Source organism: Myxine glutinosa, chromosome 1, assembly GCF_964187855.1.
Source record: "Myxine glutinosa chromosome 1, kmMyxGlut1.1, whole genome shotgun sequence".
Lineage (NCBI taxonomy): Eukaryota > Metazoa > Chordata > Myxini > Myxiniformes > Myxinidae > Myxine > Myxine glutinosa.
This window is the reverse complement of record NC_136261.1, coordinates 122,977,251-122,995,476: the sequence shown is the minus strand read 5'-3', so window position 1 is coordinate 122,995,476 and position 18,226 is coordinate 122,977,251. Positions and strand designations below refer to the sequence as shown.

Sequence of the window (18,226 nt, the reverse complement as noted above, 5' to 3'; positions counted from 1 at the left end):
TGATAAGGATTCTTGGACAGTGTTGATTTCAAATCAGCAATGTTTTAATGCCCATCACAAGTTGCTCTGGGGGCATTAAGTGAACCACAATGTGTGAACCTAAGTCACAGAAAGACCAGGCCAGGAAGAGCAGGCAAATTACCATCTTCGTAAAAAGTCATTAGCGAGAAAGGTGGGTTTAAAAAAAAAGACAATCCGATTGTGACATGGTAATACTCTTCAGACTAGCTTCGTTTCAAGAAGCTTACAAGTAGAATCTACAAGCTTGTTACTGCTGCCTTCAATTGAATTTGAACCCACTTTTCTGGGATGCCATCTAATGTACTTACTAATATGCCACCATCATATCTATACCACTGCACCGGTTCCTCGGGCGAGTGAGGCGTGCTTCGAGCTCTCCACGGCATCGAAGTTTGAGTGTTTTCCCATTCTTGTCTTTGTCAAATTTCCACTGGTTATTTTGCTGTGTACGTGTTATTGTGTGTTTCTAGTTGGTGTTGGTTTGTGGTTCGTGCAAACTTGTGTGTAGTTAATCGTTTTCTGAGTCGTACCTCGTGCGCGGCCTGGTGACTTGGGGCTTCCCTCCCCCCGTCAGTGTTTTGTCGGTTTTGGGTTATTTCCTTCGCTGTATTGCTTGTTTCTTTTATTTTATTTTCTCCCCCTCACCTCACCTCCCTAGACAAATAATTATATATTGATTCTTTCTCTCCTCCCGGACACGTGCTTGTTCGCTCTCCTCCTCATCTCGGCTTGTGCCCCGCCCCCTGTATCTTGTTTTCTTCCGCCTCTGCTCCTTCTTTCTCAAATCGACGTTCTCGCTTGGAGACTTTTCCCGGATTGTTTTTTTTCATCGTTCTGTTTGGATATTGTTGGAATATGTTTAAACCGCAGCCGTGATGCTGACACGTCCCCCCCCCCCCCCCCCCCCCCCAGAATTTACATGTTTTAAACGTTTCCCAGTGTGTACCCTGGTCAGAATAGGTACACCGTATCCCTGCGTGTCGTAAGAGACGACTAAGAGGGTTGGCGTCAGGAAGGGCATCCAGCCATAAAAACATTGCCTCAAAAAGAGAACCATGACAATCACAAGTACATATGGGCAGGGTGCAGCCCGAAGTGGAGATCGGTTTCTGAGGTTTGGGACATGGAATGTGGGGACAATGACAGGGAGATCAGGAGAAGTGGTGGAAGTATTGGTCAGAAGAAGAGTGGACATATATTGTGTGCAAGAGACGAGATGGAAGGGAAGTGGTGTGAGAATGGTGAACGGTAGGCAGGGACAGAAATACAAGTTTGTGTGGCAAGGGTGCCCGGAGGGCGTGAATGGTGTTGGTGTCCTGTTTTCTGAGGAGTTTGTAGACAGTGTGGTGAGTGTGACTAGAGTGAGTGATAGGTTGATGATGGTGAAAATGATGATTGGAAAGCTCTTGGTGAACGTCATCTCGGGATATGCTCCGCAGGTTGGTCGAAGCGATGAAGAGAAGGACAAGTTCTGGTGTGCGATAGAGAAGCTGATGGAAAACGTGAAAGATGAGGAAGTTGTTGTGGTGGGAGGAGACCTGAATGGACATGTGGGAAGGAGTATGGATGGTTTTGAGGGAGTTCATGGGGGTTACGGATATGGTGTGAGAAATGGAGAAGGTGAAAGGATTTTGGAGTTTGCTGATGGAGCTGATTTGTTGATTTGTAATACTCAGTTCCAGAAAGAGGACAATAAGCTTGTTACATACACGTCAGGTGGGTCGACGACAACCGTTGACTACCTGATGGTGCGTCGGCGAGATAGGGGGCACCTCTGGGACACAAAGGTGATCCCGGGGGAGGAGGCTGTTTCACAGCACCACTTGGTTGTCTGCGACATAAGGGTGAAAGGTGCGAGGAGAGCTCGGCGGGTGAAGTACCAACCGAGAATGAAGGTGTGGAGGTTGAAAGAGGTGACAGTAAGGGAGGCATTAAAAGAGAGGCTGAGTAGGGTAGAGGATGATGTGGTTGAGCTTGAAATTGGTTGGATGTCAATGAAAGCTAGTCTGTTGGGAGCCGTTGGTGAGGTGTGTGGATGGACGGAAGGACCACCGAGGCACTCGGAAACATGGTGGTGGGATGTTGAGGTTGGAAAGAGGATTGACGAGAAGAGGAAGAAGTTCAAAGAGTGGCAGAAGGCGAAGGGTACGGGAGCAGAAACAGCAGAGCATGAAAGTTATAAGGCAGCCAGGAAGGCTGCAAAGAAAGAGGTAGCAAAGGCGCAGGAGGCATGTAGGAAAATGTTCGGAGAACGCTTGGATTCGGAAGAGGGTCAGAAAGCAGTATTCAGGATTGCAAAGCAGATAGCGAAAGAGAGGTGTGATGTGATGGGGGTGAGTTGCTTGAAGGATGAAGTGGGACAAATCGTTGTCGACCCAGATGGAATTAAAGGAAGATGGAAAAGATATATGGAAATGCTGTTGAATACAGAGAATGAATGGGATGGCAACATAGAGAGTAACCCAGTTTTAGGACCGGCAGAGAAGATAACTGAGAAGGAAGTTGAGGAAGCGATAAAAGCAATGAAGAGTGGAAAAGCGGGAGGGCCGACGGGAGTTGTGGGAGATATGTTGAAGGCAGCAGGAAGTTGGGGTGTGAAGAGAATGACAGAGATCTGTAATTTGGTGGTGAAAGAAGGCCGCATTCCAGTGGATTGGGAACTGAGTACCCTCGTCCCTCTATACAAGGGGAAAGGTGACCCTCTGGAGTGTGGCTCGTACCGAGCGATAAAGTTATTGGAGCATGGAATGAAGGTATTGGAAAGGGTGTTGGAGAGGATGAGGAAGAAAGTGAAGATCGACGAAATGCAGTTTGGATTTATGCCAGGAAGAGGAACGACAGATGCGCTTTTCATTGTGAGGCAGTTGCAGGAGAAGTACATGGATAAGAGGAAGAAGTTGTTTTTTGGGTTTGTTGATCTGGAGAAAGCATTCGATAGGGTTCCACGCAAAGTATTGACATGGGCATTGAGGAAGTTAGGAGTGGAGGAATGGTTGATCAGAGTAGTGATGGCAATGTACAAAAGAGCACGCACAGCTGTAAGGACGAAGGACGGGAACAGTGGTGAGTTTGAGGTGAAGGTGGGAGTGCATCAGGGGTCGGTACTAAGTCCACTACTATTTGTAGCTGTGATGGAGGTGCTGGCTCAGACCGTAAAGGAGGGTTTACCGTGGGAGTTGTTGTATGCAGATGATCTAGTGTTGATTGCGGAAAGTATGGATGGACTGAAGGAAAAGATGAACAAGTGGAAGGAATGTATGGAGGCAAAAGGTCTGAAGGTGAATATCGGAAAGACAAAGGTGATGGCAAGTGGTAAAGCATGTGGTGAGGTGGAAAGAACTGGGAAGTGGCCGTGTGCTGTGTGTAGGAAGGGTGTCGGAGTGAACTCCATTCAATGTACAATGTGTGCTGAGTGGGTTCATCAAAAATGTAGTGGTCTGAGAGGGTCATTAACCAGTGTGGCAGCTACATTCAAATGTAAGGTGTGCACAGAGGGAGCTGCAGATGGAGGAAATGTTGAGTTGGATCTTGGAGACGGCGTGAAGCTGGAAGGTGTGAAAACATTTTGCTACCTCGGAGACATGCTGAATGGAGAAGGTGGATCAGACTCGGCAACGGTTGCTCGAGTGAGATGTGCATGGAAGAAGTTTCGGGAACTGAGTGGCGTGCTGATGAGGAGGAGAGTGTCGCTGAAGCTGAAGGGAAAGGTGTATGCTGCATGTGTGAGAAGTGTTATGATTTATGGGAGCGAGACATGGGTAATGAACGTAGAGCAGCAACGAAGGCTGGAAAGGGTGGAAATGCGAATGGTTCGATGGATGTGCGGAGTATCGTTGAGAGAGAGGAAGACAAATGATGAATTGCGAAAGATGATGGGAATATTGCCTGTGATTGATGCTGTGAAGAGGAACAGGTTGAGATGGTTTGGTCATGTATTGAGGAAGGATGAAAGGGACTGGTTGAGAAGAGTGATGGAAGTTAATGTAGAAGGAAGTAGAGGACGGGGAAGACCGAGAAAGACTTGGCTAAAGATGGTGGAAGAAGAAATGCGGGCAAGGGGGTTAACAAGGAGAGATGCAGAAAATAGGGCAAAATGGAGAAGATTGTCATGGGGACCGCAAGGCTAACCCCCGCTCTAGCAGGGAACATGGCCTTAAAATGCATGTTGTTGTTGTTGTATATCTATACCACTGCACGTTTGAAAAGTGGGGCAGTGGGTGTTTGCACTTTTACTGCAGCAATTATATTTTGCTCACCTGACTGAGATTGAGTGGCTGCTGCTGGTGCTGCTGGCATGTCACTGCAGCTTTGGCTTGTGAGCGCGTCACAGGGCCGGAGGGCATCAGGCTAGCATCCAAGCTGGCAAGGTGGATTGTTGCAAGAGCCTTGTCTTTGCAATTATGTGTGGAAGTGTCTGTGAATGAAATTAACAAATGAGGCAAAATTCACACAAAAAACAATTCCAACTAGACAGTTCATAGAACACGATACCCAGCGCAGTGTTCAAGAATATATAGGAGGGTATTGGCGTTTAAGAGGCTTACAATCTTGAAAATCCCCATGAACTGCAAATCCGCAAACTTAGGGGGTAATGGGGAAAATAGTGTTTGGGACTTCAGCTTTAAAATTTGTCCAAACTGCACCTTTAGCTAACAGGTTTGTGCATTGTTTTTGTGCTCATTTGTTTTCATGAATAAAATACTCATTAAGAACATAAAATAAAGTATTATTTTCTTGAGTTATTATAATTTCATAGGCAGCCTGTGACTACTGCTTGCATCATTGCTGGAAGCACGGCTGTGCTGCTGATGCAGTGCCCCATGTTTCCAGTAGGCTAGTACTCATTCTGCCAACCTCGAAGGATGACAGGCTGAGCAACCCACTTGGTGTAATTTAACGGAATGACAGGGGCTGAACTCAAGACCCTAGCATCTTAAACAGGCCACCTTTAACCATTAAGCAATCACCAGGCTTATTTCATGTATTAATAACATAAAATAAAGTTCATTTTTATTTTAATATTTAATTTGAATATTGTTATTAAGATTATGATACCTTTAATTATAATAATAATAATCTTCATCCAATAATGCGATGGCGATGTTGATGATGGTGACCATAAAAGCAAGTTGATGGGGATTATGATGTTGGAGGATTTGAGGGGGTTATTGTGTTGACGGCCAGTGGTAATTAGGTGAATAGATGTGGAAAATAGTTCACCAACCCACGATCATTTGAGCACATTGCCTCGGTGTTCATTGGCAAACTTTAGTCTTGCCCTGATGTTCTTTCTGGACAGCAAAGGTTTCCTCCAGGCACACCTCCCATGTAGATCAAATTTGTGCAGCCTCTTTCTAATGGTAGACTCGTGCACTTTGACATCAACAGTGGCAAGAGCTACCTGTAGGTCCCGTGATGACGTTCTGGGGTTCTTTGAGACTTCTTTCAGCATTATGCAGTCTGCTCTCGGGCTGAACTTGCTGGGGCGGTTTGGCCTGAACAAGTTGGCAGTTGTTTGGAATCTTCTCCACTTGTAGATTATCTTCCGGACAGTCGAATGATTGATTTCAAATTGTTTGTAGATCTTTTTAAATCCCTTCCCAGACTCGTAGGCATCTTTAACCTTCTTTCTGAAGGCCTCAGAGGCTCTTTTTTTTCGCAAACCTTGCCTCAATAAATTTAGTGTAATAGAGGTAATCCACGAAGGGAAAACCCATGAACAACAAGGCCCTCCTGTACTTCAATTTTAATAAAATAATGATTTTAAAGATAGTTTTTAAAATCCGGAAGTTTAGCGCTCCCGAAGCAGTCTTATACACAAACCACCCTTATACAAGGTAATTAGATGATGTTGAGTCGCAATTTATGAGATGGAGGCTTGATTGATCACCATCGAATGTAGCATCAATTGATATAGTCGATTTTGGTGGCCTCTTATTTACCCTGATTCATATGCCACACCATCTAATGCTATATTTCGACATATTGCATGGTTCTTGTTGGAAGTATTGTGAAGGCGATTTGTTTTCTACAGTCTTCAAGTATATAATTCAATTAAAAAAGGATGAAAGTGGTTTAAATGCATATAATAAAAAAAATTCCAGGTTTTACCGCCATTTTCCCAGTGGCGATTACACCACCCTATCGAACATGTCACATTACTTATTCATGCCTGTCGTTTGTGTCCATTATGACGTCCTTATAAACATTAAGGTCCTGTTTGGAATGATTTTCAATTTTGTTTGACCACCGGAAGGCAGACAGAGTAAAAAATATTATCTCACTCCTCTCTGTACATGTGCATTCGGGATGAATTCTGAACCAAGGGGACTGTAAAATGAAAGACTTGAATTACTATTCATGCGCCGATTCATGTTCGAAATTTAACATTCGATTTAAATAAGTTGTTCCTCAATCATAAACTGATAAGACAGACTGAGAGACGGATAGACAGATGGATGGACATGAACCAATTGCTTAACCCCACCTTTCGCTTCGCGTGCGCGCGATAATAACCAAAGCAAATAAAATAAAATAAATTTTATAAACTTGCCTGAGGTGTGTGTGGAATGTCCGGTTTCCCCTTCATTCATAGAGGGTTTCAGAGGTGGGACAATGATAGCACTGCGTTGAGAAGGGCTCGTCTCAGCGTTGGGCTGTGAGGGCAACACAGCCACAGCTGGATGTGTTGAACCCATGGCAATGGGACTAGTGGTTCGGGATGAATCAGAGTCGTGGGAGTCATGGACCGTAACGCAGCTCACGACATTCTCGCGTTGTTTTGACACTGGGCTAGGGAGGCAGATAAAGAAAAAAATGTAAGGATCCCTTGTTCATGGTCAATACCTCAAATTCCCCAAAACCATCTCAAGTGCAAGAGTAAAACATGACAACAATCAAAGTGAACTTGCACTTTGACAATAAAAAGCAAGCAGACTGCAAAAAGCTGTGATTGTGCATCATTGCCCATCATTATCATGGGGAAGGGAGGCCAAGGGTACGAGACTGGAACTGGTTACTCGAGGCTCCTGGAAAGAGTCACACACTTGAGCTGAGAATGAACTGCACCAACATGGAATTCATGGCATGTATGTCTTTAATTTGATTTATAAACGTGCTTTACAAACGATGTGCGATACTGTGCTGTCTTTAATTGTTTGTGCAAGGTATTAGTCTTTGTTGCAGAATCCTCTCAACCTTTCCTTCTTGTCAGAGCCCAAAACAATCTCAGTGTTTTTGCTTATTTTCTGTCCCCTCAACCCCTGCTCCACCTCCCCCCACCCGAACCCCAAAACAAAAATGTAAAATCAAGGTGTACACACAATATGTTGAATTGAAGAAAAGCATGTGCATTATGCAATGCAGCATTTGAAAATAACAGTGATCTAAAGCTCAATGTGATGATGCCAAAAGCAGACAAACAAATAGCAACCGACATCTAACTGGAATGAAAAAAAAGATAGGAAGCAGCAATATGAGGGGCGTTCAAAAAGTTATACAAAATAATTATTCACAATCATTGAAAACATGCCAACTTAAAAAAATAATTAAATAAATGAGCATGTATAACAAGTACGTTTTTTATTTATATATGCACCTTGTTATACTTTTCGGTCACATCTTGGACGATTGTGAGCAACTTGTTTGTCACACTTTTAGAATGCCCCACGTATCACTGCAAGAGCCTGTAAGACCTATACCTTGTTGCAACCTTGTTCCCACCAACATTCCGACGTGCTCGTTTATGCTCCTCCTCATCATCCGTGTCACTGCTGATGGTAATGATACTGATGGCAGGGCTGGGTGTGTCACGGATAACTATTGGCTGCCGAGGTGTCGAATAGGTCGACGGGCCTGAACCGCCTTCCCAGACAGTGTTACAAGTTGGTTCTGCAGGTCCTCCAACTGAGGATGCAATGACTGGTGCAGCAGTCACCTCGGTGCAGCTGGAGTTCCAAAACGATGTGCTGTGCTCAATGTGAGATGCACGGATGGTTGATGATGATACTGGTGGAGCCACCTGGTAACGGGGTGTGGCACGCCTTTCCTTGACACGCTTGACACGCTGTGGCGAGGGCATTCCGTGCTGGACAGAGCCATTCTCATAAGTGATGACTTGGCTAGACCTTGGAAGGTGAGAAGTGAGCGAGTACAAATTAAACAAGTGGCTATACAACTAAAGAAGGTTTGTATTAACATATTAATTGTTCTCTACAAACTCCACTGCTAACTGTTCCTACCAAGGAACCAAATTCTCATATATGAACTTTATCAAATGTTTTTCCATCAACTTCTTATGGTGATAATTTACATACACTTACATTAAATTCACATAAAATCATATACTTGCATTTTACAGTGATTGAAGACTTATGAAAAAAAAAGTGATTTGAACCTGGAATAACTACCTCATAATGTGCATAAATAATGTGGAATGCCATAAATCGTGCCAAATAAATGGTAAAAACACATTGCTAAATTACAATGTGTATGTACAGTATGACACACACACACACACACACACACACACACACACACACACACACACACACACACACACACACACACACACTATAAACGCAACACATACACATTTCGAGCAGCACACCCTGCGAATAATAATTATATATGGTATTTATATACACTAGTATTTTACTGTCGCATCTTTGTTATATATTTATATATATATTTATACACATATGAGAAAGACGAGGAGGAGAAGACAAAGAGTGGGGGAGAGAGTGAGAGGGGGGGAGAGAGCGAGAGAGGGTGAGAGAGCGAGAGAGGGGGAGAGAGCGAGAGAGGGGGAGAGGGGGAGAGAGCGAGAGAGGGTGAGAGAGAGGGGGAGAGAGCGGGAGAGCGAGAGAGAGCGAGAGAGAAGTTCGGGTAGTTATAATAGTGACCCTTAAATATGCACCCATTGAAATTTAAAATAATAATAATAATGATTAAAGGTTGATTCCAAATCAATTTCCATCGTGGCCAAAGGCCGAATTAAAGTATGCATTACAAACATTAATTTTACAAATAAAACATAAATCCAAAAATACAATTGCAGAGGAGAGCAAAAACGGCATATTAAAACCAAGGAAATGGATAAATTGCATCGAGGTTCAAATAGATACATTACATCAGAGTTTAACATATAACAGTCACTGGGGTCCATTCATTATGCGGATAAGATACGACAGTGGGCTGTTCTTGAATATTGTCATTTTCCATCTTAATTCAGCTAATTGTTTTGAGTTTCGTAATTGGTAGCAACTATGAGATTTGTCTGTGAAAGCAAATGGTGAAGCTTGGAATTTCGCAGCTGTCTCACAAAATAATGGCAGAATTAATCACGTCTGTGCTTGAGTGACTCCAGACCACCATCGTGAAAATTATCTAAATAATTATGATCGTTTGGGCCAAGGATACCTTTACAGCTCTTTTCTGAACAATTAAAATTGCATTACCTTGCTGCTTTGTGATTCCGCCCAACCACACCGGAGCCCCATATTCCAATACAGGGCAGACAAAATATGTGAAAAAGAAAAAATCCCATTGCCATCACGTATTGAATAATTTATTGAATATAACAAGCATACATAACTTTCCAGATTAATATGGAGCAGTTATAGTAATGTTGGAAGTCTTGTTTAGTACTCAACATGTCCACCTTCTCTTTCAATACACACCTGGAGACGAACAAACCTGTCCATAGCTTTTGCATAGATGGCAATGGATATGCCCTGCACATAATTAAATTTATATATGTGGGAAAATTACATGCCCAGACCAGGAATCGAACCCGTCCCAGTGCTCTGCCATCTGAGCTATCTGGCCGACCCTGACTGAGCAGGCAATTCTCCCACAAATATGATTGCCACTCTCTTTCCGTTACTGCTTCCGTGGCACTCGCTGCCAACCATAGGAGCACCAACGGCCTGAACACGAGAGGGTCTTCCTCCAATGGGGGGGGACAGAATTTCCTCCAATGAACAGAATTAGTGATGCAATCTCGTAGCTCACCCAAGGAGACTGTGGACACATGGTATATGAAACCTATCGCATATGAAACTAGAACGACACTCAGTAGAGAGCATACCTCCACCTGGTTGGCCATTTCACTCAATGGTGAAGAATCACTTAAAAAATTAAATAAATCTCGTATCCGAATCCATATTCAGATCTTCACCAAAATCAAATCGATTCCTCCTTGTCACACACACAACCTGTCCACCAAGATTCGTCCAAATCTATCCAAAACGTTTTGAGATATCCTGCAATGTATAGTTTTTGGCCCTATCTCCCAATGGTGGTCCTATCATCATTGGCCCTATCACTTAAAAAATTCTAGTAGCCGGATCCGAATCCGGGTGTTCACCAAAATCTAATAATTTTGTCATCGTGACATACGTTACATCTCTGCCAAATTTCGTCCGAATCCGTCCACAACTTTTTGAGATATTTTGTTCACAAACAAACAGACAAACAGACAGATGTGAAAACATAACCTCTATCCATATTTGGTGGTGGAGGTAATAACACAAAAAACAATCACAGGGAGTTAGGTCTGAGGATCATGGGGGCCAAGTAATGGATAAACCAAGACCGATCCATTTGGTGGGGAACACTGAATCAAGGAATGACTGAACAGGTCGTTCATGAAAAAAAGATGAAGAAAACGAATGTCAATTGAAGGAGAAGGTGGACAGGTTGAGTAGTAAACAAAATATCGAACATTACTCCAACCGCTCCATATGAGTTTCAACTGGAAAGTTATGTATGCTTGTTGTATTCAAATAAATAAAATGGCTACGTGTTTAAAGGATACACTGCGTGTCAAAACGAAGTAACTTTTTCAACGGAAAAAAGATTCACCCCAAATGATTTGGTTCGTACTCTATAACCATCTCGCAGCAGCTTCTCTATAGATGAATTGCATTCCTAAATGTGAGTTCTCCTCATTATAAAAAGGAACATTTTCCTCGAGGACGAAAATATGTGAACATTGCAGGAAGTGAATAAGTAGGCCTGGTCATGTGGGAGGCAAAGTATCAGGCTTTGCCACGTGGGGCAGGAAGCACCATGCCAGGCAATGTGGGACGGAAAGCAGCGGGCAGTGGCATGATAGGAATCACGACACCAAGTCACACGGGATGGGAAACACCATGCCAGGCCAGATGGGATGGGAAGCACCAGGCTATGTAGATCTATCTAAACCACTGATTTTTTTTAGACTATCCAAAAATATTTTTCAGTGTTTATGACCACTTTAAAACAAATGATGATTTTTAAATCAATAAATTCTGAAGATGCATGTTCAATTGGTGAACCCTTTGACCAATATTGTCGAGCTCATGTATCGTTTTTGGCCCTATCTCCCAATGGCGAAGAATCACTTTTAAAATTCTAGTAGCCGGATCCGAATCCAGATCTTCACCAAAATCTAATCATTTCGTCCTTGTCACATATGCCAAATTTTCGTCTCTGCCAAATTTCGTCCGAATCCGTCCACAACTTTTTGAGATATATTGTTCACAAACGGACAGACAGACACAAACAGACAGACAGGGGTGAAAACATGACCACTATCCACCTTTGGTGGTGGAGGTAATGAAATAACTTCAGTGGGAAAAACCAGGTTTCAAGCACTTTTTCATCACTTTTAAGGATAAAATTTGGAAATCATTTTTAGGCACAGTTTAATTTGAAAGCAACTTGTTTTCAAAGCTTTTATATCCCCATTTGGTGTTCCCTTTAAACTCGTGTCTTTTTCGGCTTATACTTTGCTCTAATCATGTGTAACGCTAGAAGTTTGTGGCCATAGGGGGAGTACAAGGGGATAGCATGGATGTATATTTTGTCCTGATGAGCCCTGTATCCCTGAAGCTGTCAAAGCAAAACAGAAAGTTAGGGGAAAAAGTACGACAAGAGAATCAGGTAGCAAAATACGTTTTTATAAGGACATTTTAAATATTTTTGTATACAGAGGCGAGGCTCGTGGAAGAGCCGACACATTAAACATGAAAACATGCAAGGACACATACAACATGCAACAAAGGGAGCGGGAGACAAGAGGTGGAGAGAAAGGAAATTAAGCATACAAGCACAACAGTAGAAAACAGGGATGTCGGTAGATCTGTGGAAGGGAGAGGGCTGGGGAGGTGGGGGTTGGGGAGCGGAGGGGTACACAGTATAAAGCAAATAAACACTACTAGGAATTTCAGGAAAGAAGTTGGAGATTGAAAGAGGTGGATTTGAGGTGTATTCATGGGGGTAGAAAAGATCAAGGTTTTGGATGGGGGAAGATAAGAGATGGTGGTGAACAGCTGTTTTAAAGACCTGGAGGGAAGAGAGGGATTGAAGAGAGTGAGGGAGTCTGTTCCAGAGGTGGGAGAAAAGAGGAATGAAAGAGTGAAGGTCAGCAGAGAGTCGTGATTTTGGCAGTTACACCAGAAGAGGGTTGCTGGCAGATCTTGTGCATCCTGAAGGAATATTTGGGGGACAGAGCACAGACAGAGCTGGGGGAGCTAGGCCAGAGTGGAGTCGGTAGAAGACAGAAAGACCACCAACCTGCCTGCGGTGAGCAAGTGAAAGGCTCTCAGAATCAGCTTCATCATGGGAGATGCCAATGATTCTGAAAGCTTTGGTTTCAACAGCGTGAAGCGGAGCTAGGTGTGAGGCAGGAGTCCCAGCCCAGAGGGGGGAACAGTATTCCATCGAGCTGCAGATGAAAGCTTTGTGAGTGGTGAGGAGCTCAGAAGTGCCCAGAAAGGACTTCGTACGACAGAGGATGCCCTGTCGGCGACTGGCTTTGGAAGCCAGCTTGGAAATGTGGTTTTCCCACGAAATATCATGGCAGATAGTGAAATAATAGCAAAAATGTTTGAATTATTTATTATATTTGTTGCTTTAAAAAAAAAAAAGTTTCAGAGATATTTCATCGCCACGACATCAAATGAAACCTGATGAAACTCGCTTGTATTTTGATGTAAACATGTACTACTTTTCCAATCCCATCCTCTTCCAATGCTGTAAGCACAGAGCACATGCAACATCCTTAATTCCCTCACCCTTACCTACTTATTTACTTTCTTATCCTCATCTAGTCTTTCAACACACAAGGACGCTTTCATAGAATACTAAAGAAGCTATATATTCGAAATGCATTCGCTATTTGGGCTACAGTCTCCATCTGGAACATCGTCGTCACATTCCAACTTCCTTTGGCTATGGTATTTTCAGGACCAGTCAAATTCTGAGTCTGATAGTTTCCAAATCCGGATACCGCAGATAGCCTTTTCAGACCGACCTCCACCTATTGACCCCAGATCGCAGCTTTTTCACCAATTTCTTGAGGTTTCTATAGCAAAATACTTTCTTTTCTTTTTACAAGAGTGGTTGCTGGCCCATTGCAAAACCCCAAACTTTGAGGCCCAGTGATGAAATATATATTTTAATGGGCTCAACACTATTGCCGTTGCTTAACCAGTTACAGGCAGGTGTCCTGCACTTTCATCAGCCAAAACCATACCTGCAGGCAACAAGTGGATGTGGATGTTGTTGATTAAATACATCATTAAATTTGTCCACCATCTGAATGCATTTCATCCATCACGGGTTTCAATGCCCTGCCCTGCCCTCCCCAAGCACTCATCCACTCAAAGCTGCTTGCACTTCCTGGGGTTGCCGAGTTATTTAATCGCCGCTCAGCCTTCGGTGCTGGCCCGATAAGATTAGTAATAGGGCCACTATGAGCACTGAGCAGGTTTCGGAACAAAAATGCTAATTTTAAATACAATCCGCACCAACTATGTTAAAACAACCAGTGTACACCGATGCAAAACCCCTCACAGCCCCTTTTAACCCATTCCCTTCTGATGATGTACATGCAATATACAGATGACACAAAGGCAATTTCACCCATCGCTCCCTTATTTTAACATTTTCATGTCATGCAGGTCATGCTTGCAAAATAAACAAGCATAAAAGAAAGCACAGAAAAGGGTAAGCTTTAAGTATATTAAGTTAAAGAGGAAGAAAAAAAGATGTGAAGAATCCACGACAACTACATAAATTAATGCTTTCAATAAAATTAATGTTTTTTTATACCTTAATTTCCATGCTATAAATATAAAACGTCAAAACAAAAGCAGAGCCACAGAAACCAGGCAGAAATGGAAGACAAGGCATCACAAAGCAGCAGATAAGGCAGTCAGTATTAAAATTACCACACATGTCGCAGCAATCTCCATCCTTCTATTCTCAATCAAATTCCCTTTTCAGTTATTGTAAATGGATTACCTTTCTCTGGGCATACAAACAGCTCTGAAAAGCATCCATAAAGTCTAATCCAACAAAAATAAGGTGATTATCCGTATGTGTGCATGTACATTTGATTATCATAGAATTGAAAACGGCTTGGCCAATCCACCAAATTTTGCACACAGGCTGGGATACCCAGGGTCAGATCATAGGCATGAAATAAGTCTCCCCCTCCCCATGAGTCGATTTGCAAGTTTCACCTGCAGATGTGGAATAGTGGAAGTGGTTAAACCACTGATCCCTGCTGGAGGGTATTAGAGGTATTGCGGTGGGAAATGATGCCAATTCTGAAAAAACAAATCCTCTCGCTTCCAGAGTGGGTATTACAAGTTTTTTTTTTTAATGGACAACTGAAACGATTCCGCTTATCAGCATCACTTTATATTGATAAAGATGATGACTGGCGTAAAAAAAAAAAAAAAAACACCTGCACAAACCTATGAAAGACCAATGGTTGCAATTTAAATATTTTTCATATTGTTGGATAAATGTTACAATGTAATTTATCAGACAGTTTTTATGGCAGTCTAAACATCAAAAGTTTAGACTGCCATAAAAATAAAAATAAATCTTTATTATAATAGAGCAAACGTATATGGTTATGTATGTCGTTATGTTTATATGCGACGAAAACGTCTTCTTCTTCTTCAAGTAAAAATTACCACTAAAGCGCGGCGTTACGCGCGCTGCTTGCGAGCAAGGAGGAAGTGGACAAGCGGTAACTTATAAGCGTCTTTATTTCAGGAGCTCACTGTAACACTGGTGCGCTCCGGGCTGCGCGCCCGGTGTATATCATGAGGCCACGCCTACCCCTCGGGCGTGGCCACCGCCCACTTGGTGCGCAGAATGATGTCACCACGCCAGTGGGCTTTTGTGTCCGCCACACGCGCCCCCCCAGAATTCCCGCGTACCTGGAGGGCCAGTTTGCGGGGCAGACGAATGACCCGGCCGAAGCGCCCCCTGGCGATCGGCGGCGTCCGGGGTGCAGGGATGCCAGGTGGGATGCCCCTGGCTGCCCCTGGGATGGGTGCAGGACCGGGGGGCGGCGTGGCGGCGGGGCTGGGCGGTGCCGGGGGTCCGCCCGCAGAAGGGCGGCCCCGACGTGGGGGTCGGGCCACTGGCGGTGGATGGTCCACGTCGAGGTGGGCCGGCTTGAGGCGGTCTACCGAAACGCGGTCAGGAGTACCGCCGATGTCCAGAGTGAAGTGCTTCGCCCCGGTCTCCAGCACGCGGAAAGGCCCGTCGTACGGGGGCCGCAGTGGTGTCCGGTGGGCATCGTGGCGGACGAAGACGTACTCCGCCGTGCGAAGCTCCGGGGCGACGTGCGTCGGTGGGTGCCCGTGGCATGCCGTTGGCACCGGGGCGAACCTCTGGGCGGTCTCTTGCAGAGCGGAGCGCTGCTGTGCCGCGGACCATGGTGCCGTGGAGTCGGGGAGGAACTCGCCCGGCACCCGCAGCGGTTACCCGAAGACCAACTCCGCCGCGGATGCGCGCAGGTCCTCCTTGGGTGCCGTCCGGAGGCCCAGCAGGACCCAGGGGAGCCTGTCGACCCAGCCGCCGTCGCGGAGGGTGGCCCGGAGCGCGGCCTTCAATGAGCGGTGAAATCGCTCACACAGGCCGTTAGCCTGGTGGTGGTAGGCCGTGGTTCGGTGCAGCCGGACCCCGAGCCCCTGCGCGACCGCCCCCCAGAGCTCCGAGGTGAACTGGGGGCCGCGGTCGGACGAGATGTCTGAGGGGGCGCCGAACCGGGCGACCCAGGTGGCGATGAAAGCCTGCGCGACATCGGCCGCCGTTGTCGACGCCAAGGGCACGGCCTCCGGCCACCGGGTGGTGCGGTCCACCATGGTGAGGACGTAGGTGAAACCCCGCAAGGGGGGCAGAGGTCCCACCAGGTCCACGTGGACATGGTCAAACCGGCGTTCCGGCACCGTGAATGGGGCCAACGGGGCCTGGGTGTGCCGGTGCACCTTGGCGCACTGGCACGCGAGGCACGTCCTGGCCCAGCCGCGGACGGCCTTCCGGAGGCCATGCCAGACGAACTTGTCGGCGATCAGCCTTTGGGAGGCCCTCGCGCCCGGGTGGGACAGGCCGTGGATGGCGTCAAACACCTGGCGCTGCCAGCCCGCGGGCACGATGGGGCGAGGACGCCCGAGGGAGACGTCGCACAAGAGGGCCGCGCCCGCGCCGTCGAACGGCACCTCGGTGACGCGGAGGCCCGTGACGGCGGTCCGCAAGGCCTGGACTTCGGGGTCAGCGGCCTGGTCCGCTGCCATCCGGGCATAGTCGATGCCGAGGTGGACTGCGTGGGCGACGGCCCGGGAAAGGCAATCCGCCACCGGGTTGTCCTTCCCCGCGACGTGCTGGATGTCCGTCGTGTACTCGGACATGGCCGAGAGGTGACGCTGCTGCCGGGCCGACCACGGCTCGGTGACCTTGCCCATCGCGAAGATCAGCGGCTTGTGGTCGACAAAGGCAGTGAACGCACGGCCCTCGAGCAGATGGCGGAAGTGCCTGACCGCCAAGTGAAGCCCGAGCAACTCGCGGTCGAAGGTACTGTAACGGCGTTCGGGCGGGCGAAGCTGCCGGCTAAAGAACGCCAGCGGTTGCCAAGCTCCACGCACCCATTGCTCGTGCACCGCGCCCACCGCGTAGTCCGAGGCATCGGTGGTGAGGGCGATCGGTGCATCGGGCGCCGGGTGCGCCAGCATGGTGGCGTTAGCCAAGGCGAGCTTCGCGCCCGTGAACGCCGTGTCCATCTGCTCGGTCCAGGTAACGTCGCCTTTGCCCGGCTTACCTCGGAGAGCTTCGTGCAGGGGGCGCAGGAGCTGGGCGATACGGGGCAGGAACCGATGGTAAAAGTTCACCATGCCCAGGAACTCCTGCAGCCCTCTGATCGTGCGGGGGCGCGGAAACCCCTTCACCGCCTCCACCTTGGCCGGCAGGGGGACGGCTCCGTGCCTGGTGACACGGTGCCCCAGAAAATCGATTATGGTGGCGCCGAACCGGCACTTTGCGGGGTTCACAATCAGGCCATGCTGGGTCATGCTGGATCACGTCGGGGTCACCAGTAAAGCGCGGCGTTACGCGCACTGCTTGCGAGCAAGGGAAGCGGACAAGCGGTAACTTATAAGCGTCTTTATTTCAGGAGCTCACTGTAACACTGGCGCGCTCCGGGCTGCGCGCCCGGTGTATATCATGAGGCCACGCCTACCCCTCGGGCGTGGCCACCGCCCACTTGATGCGCGGAATGATGTCACCACGCCAGTGGGCTTTTGTGTCCGCCACACCACCCTCTTAATTAACCCTGTTAATTGCGTTAAGACTGCTGAGACCCCTCAGACCTTTGATGACCCTTTAATTCACCCAAGACCCTTCAGACCACCATGACCCCTGAAGACACAAAATACCCTGAAGACCCCAAAGACCCAGAAGACCCAAAACACCCCAAAGACCCAAAATACCCTTCAAGGCCCTGAGGCTCAAAAAGACCCTGAATACCCAAAAGACCCCGAAGACACAAAACACCTTGAAGACCCAAAACAACCCGAAGACCCAAAACAACCCGAAGACCCAAAACAACCCGAAGACCCAAAACAACCGGAAGACCCAAAACAACCCGAAGACCCAAAACACCCCGAAGACCCAAAGACCCAAAACACCCCGAACACCCAAAACAGCCCAAAGTCCCAAAACACCCCGATGACCCAAAACACCCCGATGACCCAAAACACCCCGAAGACCCAAAAGACACCGAAGACCCAAAAGACCCAGAAGACCCAAAACACCCCGAAGACCCAAAACACCATGAAGACCCAAAAGACACCGATGATGTCAAAGTCAAAAGGTCAAATATGCCTACCCCTCTGAAACGACGTGTGGTGAGGCGCACACG

At 46.7% G+C, this 18,226-nt stretch overlaps 1 protein-coding gene across 2 annotated transcripts in view; it reads right to left on the bottom strand.

The window, feature by feature from the left end:
• LOC137427970 (homeodomain-interacting protein kinase 2-like) overlaps nucleotides 1–18,226 on the bottom strand; it is a 262,675-nt gene that overhangs the window by 29,377 nt on the left and 215,072 nt on the right. For both annotated transcript variants that reach the window (XM_078776683.1, XM_078776686.1), the window contains exons 12-14: nucleotides 7,722–8,147; nucleotides 6,575–6,813; nucleotides 4,278–4,435 (exon numbers count right to left, since the gene is read on the bottom strand). In XM_078776683.1, the coding sequence (XP_078632809.1) occupies nucleotides 4,278–4,435; nucleotides 6,575–6,813; nucleotides 7,722–8,147 (823 nt within the window). The remainder of the gene's footprint in view (nucleotides 1–4,277; nucleotides 4,436–6,574; nucleotides 6,814–7,721; nucleotides 8,148–18,226) is intronic.